The sequence below is a fragment of the Propithecus coquereli genome, unplaced genomic scaffold (genome assembly GCF_000956105.1).
Source record: "Propithecus coquereli isolate 6110/MARCELLA unplaced genomic scaffold, Pcoq_1.0 Scaffold63, whole genome shotgun sequence".
NCBI classification, from domain to species: Eukaryota; Metazoa; Chordata; class Mammalia; order Primates; family Indriidae; genus Propithecus; species Propithecus coquereli.
In genome coordinates this window covers 1,008,141-1,020,808 of record NW_012152285.1, presented here as the reverse complement: position 1 = coordinate 1,020,808, position 12,668 = coordinate 1,008,141, and the positions used below count along the sequence as shown (strand labels likewise).

At 40.0% G+C, this 12,668-nt stretch overlaps 1 protein-coding gene across 1 annotated transcript; it reads left to right on the top strand.

Moving 5' to 3' along the window:
* Nucleotides 1–8,378: 8,378 nt before the first annotated feature.
* On the top strand, nt 8,379–11,796 carry DKK1 (dickkopf WNT signaling pathway inhibitor 1). Its single transcript, XM_012659682.1, has 4 exons — nt 8,379–8,847; nt 9,095–9,257; nt 10,433–10,576; nt 10,702–11,796. The coding sequence occupies exons 1-4, from the start codon at nt 8,602–8,604 to the stop codon at nt 10,953–10,955; spliced, it is 807 nt and encodes a 268-aa protein (XP_012515136.1). The 5' UTR covers nt 8,379–8,601; the 3' UTR covers nt 10,956–11,796.
* The last annotated feature ends 872 nt before the right edge of the window (nt 11,797–12,668 follow it).

The following is a 12,668-nucleotide window of genomic DNA, read 5'->3' as shown; positions in this document are numbered from 1 at the left end:
GTTTTACTATTGTCTATGTTCCTGAGGTTATTGACATCAATTGTATCTGTATGGTGGAAATACTGTATAATTGTGAGCACCTCTTTCCACCTCCACAGTGGAGTCACATTTTTTACTTGAAATTGCCTTTGATGATTAATTTATGTGTTAACTTGATTGGGCTCAGCGGAGCTCAGATAGCTGGTAAAATAGTATTTTGGATGTGTTTGTAAGGGTGTTTCCAGAAGAGATTAACGTTTGAAATCAATGGACCAAGTAAAGAAGCTCTGTCTTCTCCAATGTGGGCAGGCATCATCCAATCTATTGAGGGCCAGAATAGAACAAAAAGGGGAAGGAAGGGCAAATCTCTCTCCTTTCTTGAGCAGGGACATCCCTCTTCTGCTCTCAGAAGTCAGAGCTCCTAGTTCTCAGGCCCTTGTACTCCATTATTTATATCAGTGCCCCCACACTTTGGCCTCGAATTGAGAGTTAATACCATCTGTTCCCAGGGTTTTCAGGACTTTGGACACAGACTGAATTATACCACCAGCAGTCCTGGTTCTCCAGCTTTCAGAGGGCATAACATGGGACTTCTTAGCTTTCTCAATCATGTGATCCAACTCCCACAATAAATCTCTCCCTATATATTTATATATACATATCCTGTTGGTTTTGTTTCTCTGGAAAACCCTAACTAATACATTGCCCCATATGAGAGTATACACAGAAATAAGCAAAAATTGGAAATCAGGGATTTAGAGCTAAAGCTGAAAGTGGTTTTAGTTTAATGAATATTAAAAATCACAAGCCTGTAGAGTGCTTAAGGAAAAAAAGCATCTTTAATTGACTAATACTTGCCTTTCAAAGAGCACAAAAACGTGAAGGAAATCTATTGTTTCTTTCCCATTCCTTACACACTTGCAAGTAAAAGCTCCACTTATTTATTTATTTACCTAATTATTTTTCTAATTTTGGTTGTTAATGAAACCATAGCAAGGTAATTTTCCAAACAAATTTAGTACTTTTCCTGCAAATCAGAAATTGTAAATACAAAGAAAACATACACTTTAAACTTTCAGACTTCACAGCTCTAGCCACAGCTCCCTTCTAAAATTATTAGCCAATGCAAATGACAATAGAAAATGGTATTAGCAAAAAGGGAAAAAAAAGATAGTCTCCTGATAGAAAGCTAATTTATCACTCTGCTCTCTGCCTTGACACTTCCATACCTTCTCCGTAAGTTTGTGGTTAAGCTAAATTCATGTAGTTATTGATATTTGCAAAATGCTTTTCACTCATTTGTTCAACTTAGAGCTTACTTTAAAGAGTGCTTTTCTTGTTGTAAATAGAAAGAAGCAACTGGATAGCAGTAATATTGTGAGAAGATAGAGATATGATGGAGACCATAGCTCAACCACGAAATATGGACAGGGTATAATTAAAACATTAATGACATTTTGAGAAATTGTGATTGCTCAACTTTTCAAGCACTTCTCAAGTAAGAAGTGCTGCTTACTTTAAGGTCGTTCTTATGGACATATTTTAGAATACAGTGCTAAAATAATAACATACAATTTTTTACTTAGCATCTAACTGAACACTAAACATTTAGTGCACAATAAATATTGAATCGAATGTTTAGATTTCTCACACATCTTCCAGAATCCTTTCTTCATTAAAAGAAATCCTAATAATAAAGGAACTTTTTTTTCTTCCAGAACTCTTCAAGAATAATGAGCTATAAGAAAAACTTGGGGAATAAAATTATTTATTTAAAATTATTAGCTATTAAATAATAAAATGCATTACTTCCATTAACATATATGTCAACAGCTACACCTATTATCTCAGGAGCTGTACTTCCAGTATACTGTTTCATTAATTTTTTTTCATTCCTTTTCTACTTGTACATCATGTTGGCTCTAATGAAATGGAAGTATTAAGTAGTGTATTTTAACGATTGTTTTGCATTAGGCTTGCATCATCTTTTTGAAAATGAAAATCCGAAATTATTATTTTCTTATTCAAATAAATGAAAAATAATATTTGGATGTTTTTATTCTCCTTGAATAGTTAGACATATATGAACTTTCCTAAAACTTGTTTGGTGTAGGATTTCCCTATAACACGATGTGTATAATAATCTGGAGATTCAGAAATTTTTATCCAGGAACCCACTATAGAGCTCTTTAACGTCAGTCAAACTAAACAAAAATTTATTGAGAACCTATGCCTTGGATCCAAGTTCCTTTTTCTTTAGAATACACTACTAGACGTTATCATTTTAGTTCTAACATGGGCAGATTTAAATTATTCTATGAACGAGGCATTGTATGAAATATTAAGAAAGACAAGAGAATATTTGGCTTCAAATAATTTGCAGCATAAGAAGTGGAGAAAGTACACAACACACAAGTGGTTAAACCTGTCAAGTAAATCTCTTCCAAGAGTAAACTACAGGATTAATATTAATAAGTACTTTTATTTTCCCTTCTAAGAACTTCTGCGGAAGTTCCACCAGGGGGCAGCAGAAGAGCGGGTTTCTCTCACTTCCCGCCAGACGCCGGAGACACAGCGGAGCCTGAAGTCCCTCAGAGCTTTAATCTTCCCCTCCGTCGCCTTTCCCCTCACCCCTCTCTAATTAAGTCAGAAAGGCCCTATATTTATTTGCCCATGAACTGACACAGCAAACCAACAGCAGCCATTGTAGTGTGAATGGATTTGCAACCAGGCAAGGGGCTTCAGCCGGGATTACCCGCCCCGCAGCAGATGAATGTGCTGAGCACAAAGTCTGCTCAAAGCCGAGCAAACGGACTGTTTGTGAAAATGCCATCCTGGCTCAAGTCTGATTAAGACCCGGGGTCCCCGGGCCGTTTGATCTTCCCTCATCAAAGAGAGTCTTTAAACAAGCTTCATTTTACAGTACTGTATGCTGGCGACGGGTTGTGACACCAAAGTGCAGCCACCGTGAGCAGCCTGCCCCGAGCACGTGAGCGACGGGCGTTCGCGGCGTCGGGACAGGCCGTTCCCCCGCGTGCCTCCTTCCACTGGCTCCTAGACTCCGCCCGACATTGCATTTTTGTAACTTAAGGATGATGAAGCATCCTTGCGTTCATTATACCCCCCTTCCCTTCCCTACCAAAAGTTAATAGTTCTATTTTTCGCCTACATCATGGTCCACTCTCTGGCATTTCTAAGACCGAGTGTCAAGACATCACAGTGTTTTCAAGGTCCTGTTTTCTAATTTTCTCCTCAAGGTCCTATTAAAATTCACTAGTTTGAAATTTAGTGATAGTTAAAAAGATAAACTCTAAAACATTACAACCAACTTTGTGACGGAAAAACAATTTCCTTCTCTCCCTCTCTCTCCATGTCTCTCTCTCCTCTCTCTCCCTCTCTGTCTCTCTCTCTCTATATACACAGAAACACATGCACACACACACACACGCACATTTTTTAGAAATCACCTGATTCAAGTAATTCACTTTATCTCCAGGGACTTCAAACTTACATGACAGTCTCTTCAAAATCAACATATTCAGTGTTGACGTCAATGATAATTACTTTACGCAGGATGCTCCTATTTAACCAGAATACGACAGGTCTTGTCCTTGCAGTGCTAAAGACAGACAGAAAGAGGCTTTTGTAGTCAGAAGGGACCTCTCCATCTCCCCTGCATCCAATTTCATAAATGAAAAACCAACACTAATATCAAGAGTTAAATGGCTTGATCAAGGTCCATGTTTATGAGCCATCTGATGGCTGCCACAGTGGAAGTGCCTGGTATGCAGAGTTCCAGCCCCAGCCTCCTGACCCCATGGTGCGATGCCTTTCTTAGCCATGACCCTTGGAGTATGCCTGTATTGTAAAGGAAGTAATAATAAAAAACAGTGGCATGGAGGAAAATCATTTTTCTCTAGATGTGGAGGTTGTTCCATGGGAGTCTCACACCCTACTTTCTGATGACGATGGCCTATCCTTACGGTTGGAAATATTAAATGCTTTAGGAGACTTAAGAGGGCCATTGCACTCCCCGTACCTTCACACCACAGACTTTTCTGAGTGTCAAGACCTCGGCAAAGATGCAGGCAGATGTCTGATTTAGGCACTATCCTCATTGAGTTTGGGCCAAATGTTTCTCGGTTCTGAGCTCTATTCTCAGCTTAGTTTTTTCTTTTTCTTGTTCTTTTTTTTTTTTTTTTTAAGCAACTAAGAAGCATCAGCTTAGTTTTTAATGTCCTGCTCCAGTAAAACACATCTTCTGAGCTAGATTAAAAAGCTACCATGGAGCCTGATTTATCTGAGCTGGCCATCTCCACTGACCAAATAAACATAATCACCGTCAAATCTTGCCTTCTCTTTGTACTGAGGAGTGCAGAAATCCAGCTCTCAGGAGAGTCATAACATGGGCTGGGTCTAAAAGTTCTTTTCACATCATGGAGAACATTAAGACCAAAATGTTTTAAAGGCCAACGAGAAAGTCATAACATTTTTATTAAACATCGGGAATAAGGAATCCCTGCTATAAATTGCAGGTTGACACCAACACAAATGTTGGCAACACTCACAATAGGGAATGACATTTATTCAATGTTTTCCTAGCAAAGTAAAATTATATGGCAACAAATTTGCTTCCTTTGATTTAACAAAGAGAAAGAAGGAAAGAGGAAAGGAAGGAGGGTAGGAAAAAAGAGAGAAAGGAGGGAATTAAAAAATTCAGCAGCCACAAAAGAACCTCAAATAACAAAGATGGAAAAATAGTTTGTGAACAACATGGTATTTTTTGGAGTGGATTTGTCTGTCTCCCTCATGGATGAAGAGGTTGAAAAGTATTCTATGCCTGACATCCAACACTTATAGTATGAAGAAAGTACGTAGTATTATGCCTTTACTGAGTTATGAGATTCAATTCCACATTGATAAGCATGTTTCACCTATTTTAAAATCTAGCCCAAAATATTAAACTTATTGCATTAATTATGGCCCTACTTAAGCCAGATCAAATAGCAAGCAGGATTTCTGCAGGACTAAATAAATTAAGTTTAATGAACTAAATATAACTGCTCTGGCTCCCACCTCCTTTGTTACCCAGCTATAAGAGACACTTAGAGAATCATCAGAACCCTCTCTTTCCTGAGACTAATTGGTCACAGTTCTTGGGCTTTTTTCTTTCTTCCCCATGACCTAATATGTGCCAAAATATAATCTGTGTTGGAAAAATTTTTACCCCCATCCCCATGTATGTATATTGTGTTTCCCCAGCTACTCTACTACAGACTGAAAAGCCTTCTGAGAACAAGGAGCCTGCCTTTAATATTTTGAGATATACCCTCACTAATGGGCATTCACTTAATATTAACTGGCTGCTGATGGAACTATGAATTTTACTTTATCTCTTTACCTACCTTGCATTCTTGTTGCCAGTGAACAAACCAAGTCATGGAAAGGATTTTCAAATGGAAAATCCACTGGAAAAGTAAATTTCCTCATTTGGAATGAAGGGTTGGTTTGCTACATATTCAGCCCTCTCTGAAGACAGCCTATGTAATTTCTCACCTAGACAATTTGTGAGTTTGCATCTTCTCTGTCCACTAAATCATTTGAAGGTAGATTGTATGAGTATTCATCTTTTATCACACAACATCAAGTACAGTGCTTAGCACATAGGAGGAATGCAGACATTGACCAATCCATTATTAGTTCTGAACTCATGACAACTTCAGGAGCAACATGAAAGATGAAGAAGGTAACCCACTCTTAAAACCCTACTCTTGGCTTATCTCCCCTAACTCAACAGATTCTGTCTAAGCTCAATGAATATTAAACCACAACAGACATACAATATATGTTCAGGTATCAAGATTAAATTTATGCAACGTGCCTCTTTGTTACAGTTTTTCCTTTGTTGATTAAATTGTTCTGCTTTTTTTTTTTCACCCTCAGGCAATGTTTTCTTTTGTGAATCTATGCTCTTAATGAACTAAATTCATTAAATGTATTAATCACATACCATCTCTTTCAAAAAGAAGGAAAGAGATTGTTCCTTAATGTGGCACATGTGTATTTCTAGATTCTAAATATTTAAATAGGATAATAGGAATAGGAAAAAGCATTTTCACCCTTCTGATGGGCGGGGGACTTTTTTCTCCACATTTTAACATCATACACATTTAAGACAGTGTGCACATTTTCTAGTATTTGGAAGGTGCTCAACACATTGATTACTGACATTGTTACTAATATTCTGCAAGTGATAATATGGCACCTAAATTCTCTTCTGCCTTTACCTTTTTACCCTATAATTCCTCTGCACTTATGTAAACTTCAAGTCTGATGAGTAGTAGGGCCATATCTGCCAGGCAGACCTCGTTCATTGCTAACTCTCACACTCATTTTTGACTTATTTCTGACACTCATTTTTAAAAAGCCAATAAAAAAAATACTCCTCTTTGTTTCCAAATTTCAGTTTGCTCCAAAAATTTCTAGAGAAGTAGCCAAGTCTAGATCATTGTACATGTTCATAAAACCCTAAAAAAATATGTAGGAAGTTTATGTAGAAAGTTTATGCCATGTTAAACTTTCAAGCTGGAGTTATCAATAAGCCAAAGGATATTTCCCAGGACAGGTGGAATTTGTGATGGGAGAGACACTAGTGTAATTAGGGGCTATATTAAAGAATTCTTTAGAAGATGTTCTTAATATGATCTCTGAAACTCAAGGAACTAGAACACAGATCACCACAAACTTTGTTTTTTAGTTACCTTTCCTCTCTACTCCTTCAGCTTCAAGATTTTATTACTCTTAAAACCATCCCTGGCTTTACTTGGTGGTGGCCCCGATAGGTCAATATGTGGAATAATTATAGCTAGCCTAGACCTATAGAGGTTAGAGGTGCACAAAATAAATATATCTCTGTCACTTTTATTCAACAGTGATTGTTTAATCCACTCTTGTTTTTCCAAACTCACATAGCAATTGTCCATTTTGTGACACTAATTACATCAACCTATTTTTAAAAGAATTATGTACATTTCTTATCTTTTATTATTGCTATAATTGTATTATATCTTTTATTATTATAATTATAATAAAAAGAAGTTTATTCTCTAGAATGAGAATTCCTGTCTCATAAATATTTGTATTCACTGTACCCCTTCCCCCATCCCACCAAAAAAAAAAAAAGGCAACAATTCCAATGGTAGTCCAATGCTAGGGCTCTAAGCTTCTAACATGATTTTTTTTAATGAACAGATCGTTATTTCCAACATAAACATGACAACATCTGTATACAGAAGCCTTTATTAGTTTTTTATATGTTGATTTGAATGACGTCAAATTCACTTTCTGATTCACTTTCAGCTCTCCTTTTCCTCAGTCTCTTATCTCCCTAGAGAGGGTATTCCTTGGTCCTGAGAAAGGTTCGACTTGGGATCAAACACACGCGTTCTCAAGCGTTGGGATATGAAATACTAATGAGGAAGTCAGGCGCTAAGCCTTAAGGGTTTCTTATCTCCCTGCATTAACCCACCACTGAGAAGGGGGAACCGGGGAAGGACGACTGACCTGGCATGTTGGACCCTGTCCGCTTTGATCTCGCGTGTCTGCCTAATCAAGTTCATCTACTGCCGCGACTGCTCAGATTCAAAGAACAACATTAAATAGTTTGATTATCGGATGGTCATTTCCCTCTTACCTCCACCCCTGATCTAATTTCCAAGCCCCAGTCTCTCGCCTCCCTCTCTAAATTTCCCATCAAAAGAGAATTAGTTCTTCTTCCTTCTTACCCATGTTTGATGTGCAAATTTCCTTTCCTTTGCGCATTTTTCTCGCAGTGGCGAGAGGGGAGAGTGGCAATTGAACCATATTAAAGCCTAGAATCTCTCTCAAATCTACAAACCGAGACTCTAAAGGGTTAATAAGCAACTTGCACCCGCCACCTGGCCCTCTCGCAGAGACATTTCGCTAGAGCCACTGAATTACTGATCGGTTCGTATTTAATACTGAACATTATTTGTGTGCACGACTCGGTTCGTATTTAATACTGAACATTATTTGTGTGCACGAAAAACGAGTACTGTTGTAAAGGAGAGGGGCGCTAAGTGTTTTTGCAGAGTATTACCATTAGGCTCTGAAGTCTTTCAGATCCAGATAATCCAACCCCTATTGCAAGGCAAGGGCACACAATGTTTCCAGAGTTCCTCCCGCCTCCTGCATTTTTGTTAAACTCGTCTGCTCTAACGCTCACTGATAACCGTCACCCCGAAGGTGAGCTGTGCCGGCAGAACGACTGCGCCAGGGAGGGGCGGGGTGAAGAGTGTCAAAGGCCCCCCTTCATGTACACAAACACCCCTCCCAGTCCCTCCCAACGCTTTGAAATCTCATCCCGGCTTTGCTGTCTCCCCCTGGAGGGGCCGGAATGCTCAGAGCCCGCAGTATAAAGGCAGAGACGGTAGCGGTGGCGGCGCAGAGCTCTGTGCGCCCCGCAGTCAGGACTCTGGGACCGCAGGAGGCTCCCGGAACCCTGACTGTGCAGCCGCGCACCAGCACGGTTGCCCTGGGGTCCAGGCTTGCAAAGTGACATTCCTCCTTTCTCTCTCTTTCTCACTCTTGAGTGCTTCTGAGATGACTGCTCTGGGCACAGTGGGAGCTGCGCGGGTCTTGGTCGCCCTAGTAGCCGCCAGTCTTTGCGGCCATCCTCCGCTGGGAGTGAGCGCCACCTTGAACTCAGTTCTCGTCAATTCCAACGCTATCAAGAACCTGCCCCCACCGCTGGGCGGCGCTGCCGGGCACCCAGGCTCCGCGGTCAGCGCCGCGCCCGGAATTCTGTACGAGGGCGGGAACAAGTATCAGACCATTGACAACTACCAGGTGAGAGGGGTCGCGGGGATCCTGAGATGCTGTGACCTCGAGGGGGACCCATTAGGAGAGGAGGGCATAGAACGTGCTGAGCTTGTGCGATTCAGGGCCCATTTGGAAACGCTGCATTTGGGAGCAGCGGGCAGCAACAGCTTTTGGAGAGGTGGACAGACAGGGACTGAGCTGAGCATCCGGGTCCAGGAGTTGTGGGTACTTGGAATCCTGGGTGCCTCACCCTCTCCTCGCCCCCTTCTCGCAGCCATACCCGTGTGCAGAGGACGACGAGTGCGGCACCGATGAGTACTGCGCTAGTCCCACCCGCGGAGGGGACGCGGGCGTGCAAATCTGTCTCGCCTGCAGGAAGCGCCGAAAACGCTGCTTGCGTCACGCTATGTGCTGCCCCGGGAATTACTGTAAAAATGGTGAGTCCTGTAGCTCCCTTTAGGACTCCAACCGTCCTGCCTTTGAGCGCCTACAGGATGGGAGAGAACGGTCTCCGGTCTGCGAATGCGTCACCTGCAAATAGGTGTTCAGCATGCAGGGTTCCCGTGAAATATCTTCATTTCGAGCGTTCACTCTGGGAGGAGAGAGAAGTCCGGAGGTCTCGGAGTCTCTCAATGAGTTCTCTTCCTCTCCGTCTCTCAATGAGTTAACATGACAGCTTACCACTTAGTGGACCCTTTCATAAAAATTTGTCTGGGAGACCAATTGAGAAAGAGGATGCAGAGGGCGGTAGGACCATGCAGAGAGACCAAAGAAACCAGTATTGGCGTTTAGCTACCCTTTCCATTTTCTTACGGTGACTCTTTGGGCTTTCCCAGACTAGCGTCTCTCTCATGATCTCAGTTGAAACTGTTGTCACCTGGAGGACAGTGATTTTTCTGTACTGATCATTTTTTAAAGAGAGATCTTGATACTCTTCACCCCCGTCCCCTCCTTCCTTCCCCCTCCCTCTACCTTCTGCTACCTTAAAATAAGTACTCCTCCCCTCAACCACAGATCCACTAAAATTTAATGTTTCAGAGGGGTAGATTTAGACAGCCAAAGAGGTCTCCAGAAATACACATACAGGGTGGCGACCCTCATTAGGACCCAGTAGTACTCCAGGATGAATTAACTAAATCTCTGTAATAAAGAAATTATACAGTAAAGTAACTGGTGGGTGAGATTGCAATCTTCCAGGCAGCTGGAATTGCATTTGCTTAACTTAGTCTGGCAGTACCCATATAGCACCAAGGGCAGAGAAGTTATTTTTAAGAACATTTTTTTTAAAGTGACCAATTTTCTTTTTCTTACCCCAAGGGTGATATTAAAATGGGCAGAAATCTCACTTGCTGCTACCACAGTTGCTAGGAGAATATTTTAAATGGCTATACTGGGGATGTTGCATATGATGGGACAGTGTACACATTAGTGCTTCTGCCCCTCCCAGGAGTTTTGCATTAACATTAGAGAGGAAGTTTGACTTGTGTTTAAAATAACATCACCACAATGAGGTATCTCAAGTTGACACAGGCACAGACTGCTGCTGCTGTCAGAGCTGTTAGCAATAACGCATTGCAATCCTGGAGTTACTCACTATTTCCTGCTTCCTTAGGAATATGTATGCCTTCTGATCAAAATCATTTCCATCGAGGGGAAATTGAAGAAACCATCATTGAAAGCTTTGGGAGTGATCACAGCACCTTGGATGGGTACTCCAGGAGAACCACACTGTCTTCAAAAATGTATCACACCAAAGGTGGGTTAATGACCTTAAGATTTATTCTTTGTTAGCACATCAGAAGTGTCTTTTGAATTATTTTAATGAAATAATGTAGGTTTAGCAGTAACCATGTATTTTTTCTACTGTCTCCTCTTTCGTAGGACAAGAGGGTTCTGTCTGTCTTCGATCATCAGACTGCGCCACAGGATTGTGTTGTGCTAGACATTTCTGGTCCAAGATCTGTAAACCTGTCCTCAAAGAAGGGCAAGTGTGCACCAAGCACAGGAGAAAAGGCTCCCATGGGCTGGAAATATTCCAGCGTTGTTACTGTGGAGAAGGTCTGTCTTGCCGGATACAGAAAGATCACCATCAAGCCAGTAATTCTTCTAGGCTGCACACCTGTCAGAGACACTAAACCAGCTGTCCCAACACAGTGGACTCCTCTTATATAATATATGCTATGAAAACCTTTTATGGCTTTTGTGAGCTCAGTCCTAAGGATGTACAAATTCTGTGGTTTTAGTTAAGCATTCCAATAATACCATCTGAAAATCTGGAGTGTAAGAGCTTTGTTTCTTTATGGAACTCCCCTGTGATTGCAGTAAATTACTGTATTGTAAATTCTCAGTGTGGCACTTACCTGTAAATGCAACAAAACTTTTAATTATTTTTCTTAAAGGTGCTGCATTGTCTATTGTTCCTCTTGTTATGTAAATTTTTGTACACATTGTTGTCTTGACTCTGATAAATATTCTATATTGAATTGAAATAAATAATTTCAGCTTATAGTTCCTAAATGCATAGCCCTTTTCCCTTTAATTCTAGAGTCTAGAAGGCAAGGAGGTCTTAGAATGACAAATGATAGGTATCTAAAATTCAGCATGAAAATATTAGCTTATTTTCTGAAATGTATTATCTCAGTGCTTAAATTATATTTCTCTCTAGGCTGTGATAGTTTTTGAAATAAAATTTACATTTAATGTCATGAAACGTTACAAGTATAGATAAATTTGGGGGTTGTGGTCTTAGAGGGGAATGTGTGTATGTATGTGTGTTCTACAGAAATAGATATGTGACATGTTTAAAGATGAACAGAGAAAATACATTGTCTAAATGTAAGGCAATATTGATCAGTTCTAGCATAACTTTAAAGAAAAATGTGTTCTTTGATGAGAAACTCAAATGATCATAATAGTATGAGATTGAATCTTACATTACTACTTTCAAAAATAATTTCCAATAAATTAGTCATATCTCCTTAAGTGGTCAATACATATTGGACAAGGAAGGAAACTGTCCACATAATTAATGCCAAAGTATTTTGTATTTGGTAGGAAGAGGATGTGTGTGTGTAAATACAGTTAATACATGCAGATTTTGTACCAAATAAGTTAATTTGAAATATCTTAAACACTATTACATTCAAAGACTTATTCTAATTACTTTGATTTTAAAATAATTATTAAATAAAAATCACAAATCCTCCCTCATGCCACTCTTTTCTTCTCTTGCTAGGTTAGTTGAATATTTCAAGTTTTGTTTAAATTGAAATCTATTGATTGGAAGGAGAATAGGGATATAGTGTTTAAAAGAGAACCCACAGAAATGACATCTAAGCTGTCTATGCAGTTTTACAGATTTGATATAGTTTACATATTTGATATAGTTTTGCAGATTTGATATAGTTCATAGTGGGGAAAGAGGAAAGCAACCTTTCCAATTTATATTTATTCTGTAGTATTGTAAAAGTTCGTGTTGAAAACACAAAATGCTGGGTTTAAGGCATTTGAAGGATAGTAGTGACTGATCCATTGTGCCAAAAGTTTCCTTAAATAACGCACATGTCCTAGAATGTTTGTTGTTTTTGTGTTCCTGGAAGTGGTTCAATTTCAAGGGGCTCAGCCAGTGGGACACAAGGCCATTGGTTCTTCACTAAGAGGGGAACTGGCAGGATGTCTGTTGTTACATTCCTTTTGTCTGGAAGTCTCAGCTTCCTCACCCAGGAGAAGAAACCTTTTTCTCCATGTGCTTGTTTTCTGAAGTGCAGGAAGGCCAATTCTAAGGCCTGCCGTCTCCAATAAAACACAATAGAGGAAAGGTAACAGGAAACCCTTTCTTCAAAAAGAAG

What these genes read in the sequence shown, in the direction of transcription:
- DKK1 (XM_012659682.1), top strand. Translation starts at nt 8,602, where the DNA reads ATGACTGCTCTGGGCACAGTGGGAGCTGCGCGGGTCTTGGTCGCCCTA. An exon ending in AGACCATTGACAACTACCAG is followed by an intron (nt 8,848 to 9,094) that starts GTGAGAGGGGTC and finishes CCCTTCTCGCAG; the next exon opens with CCATACCCGTGTGCAGAGGA. An exon ending in AAAAATGTATCACACCAAAG is followed by an intron (nt 10,577 to 10,701) that starts GTGGGTTAATGA and finishes CCTCTTTCGTAG; the next exon opens with GACAAGAGGGTTCTGTCTGT.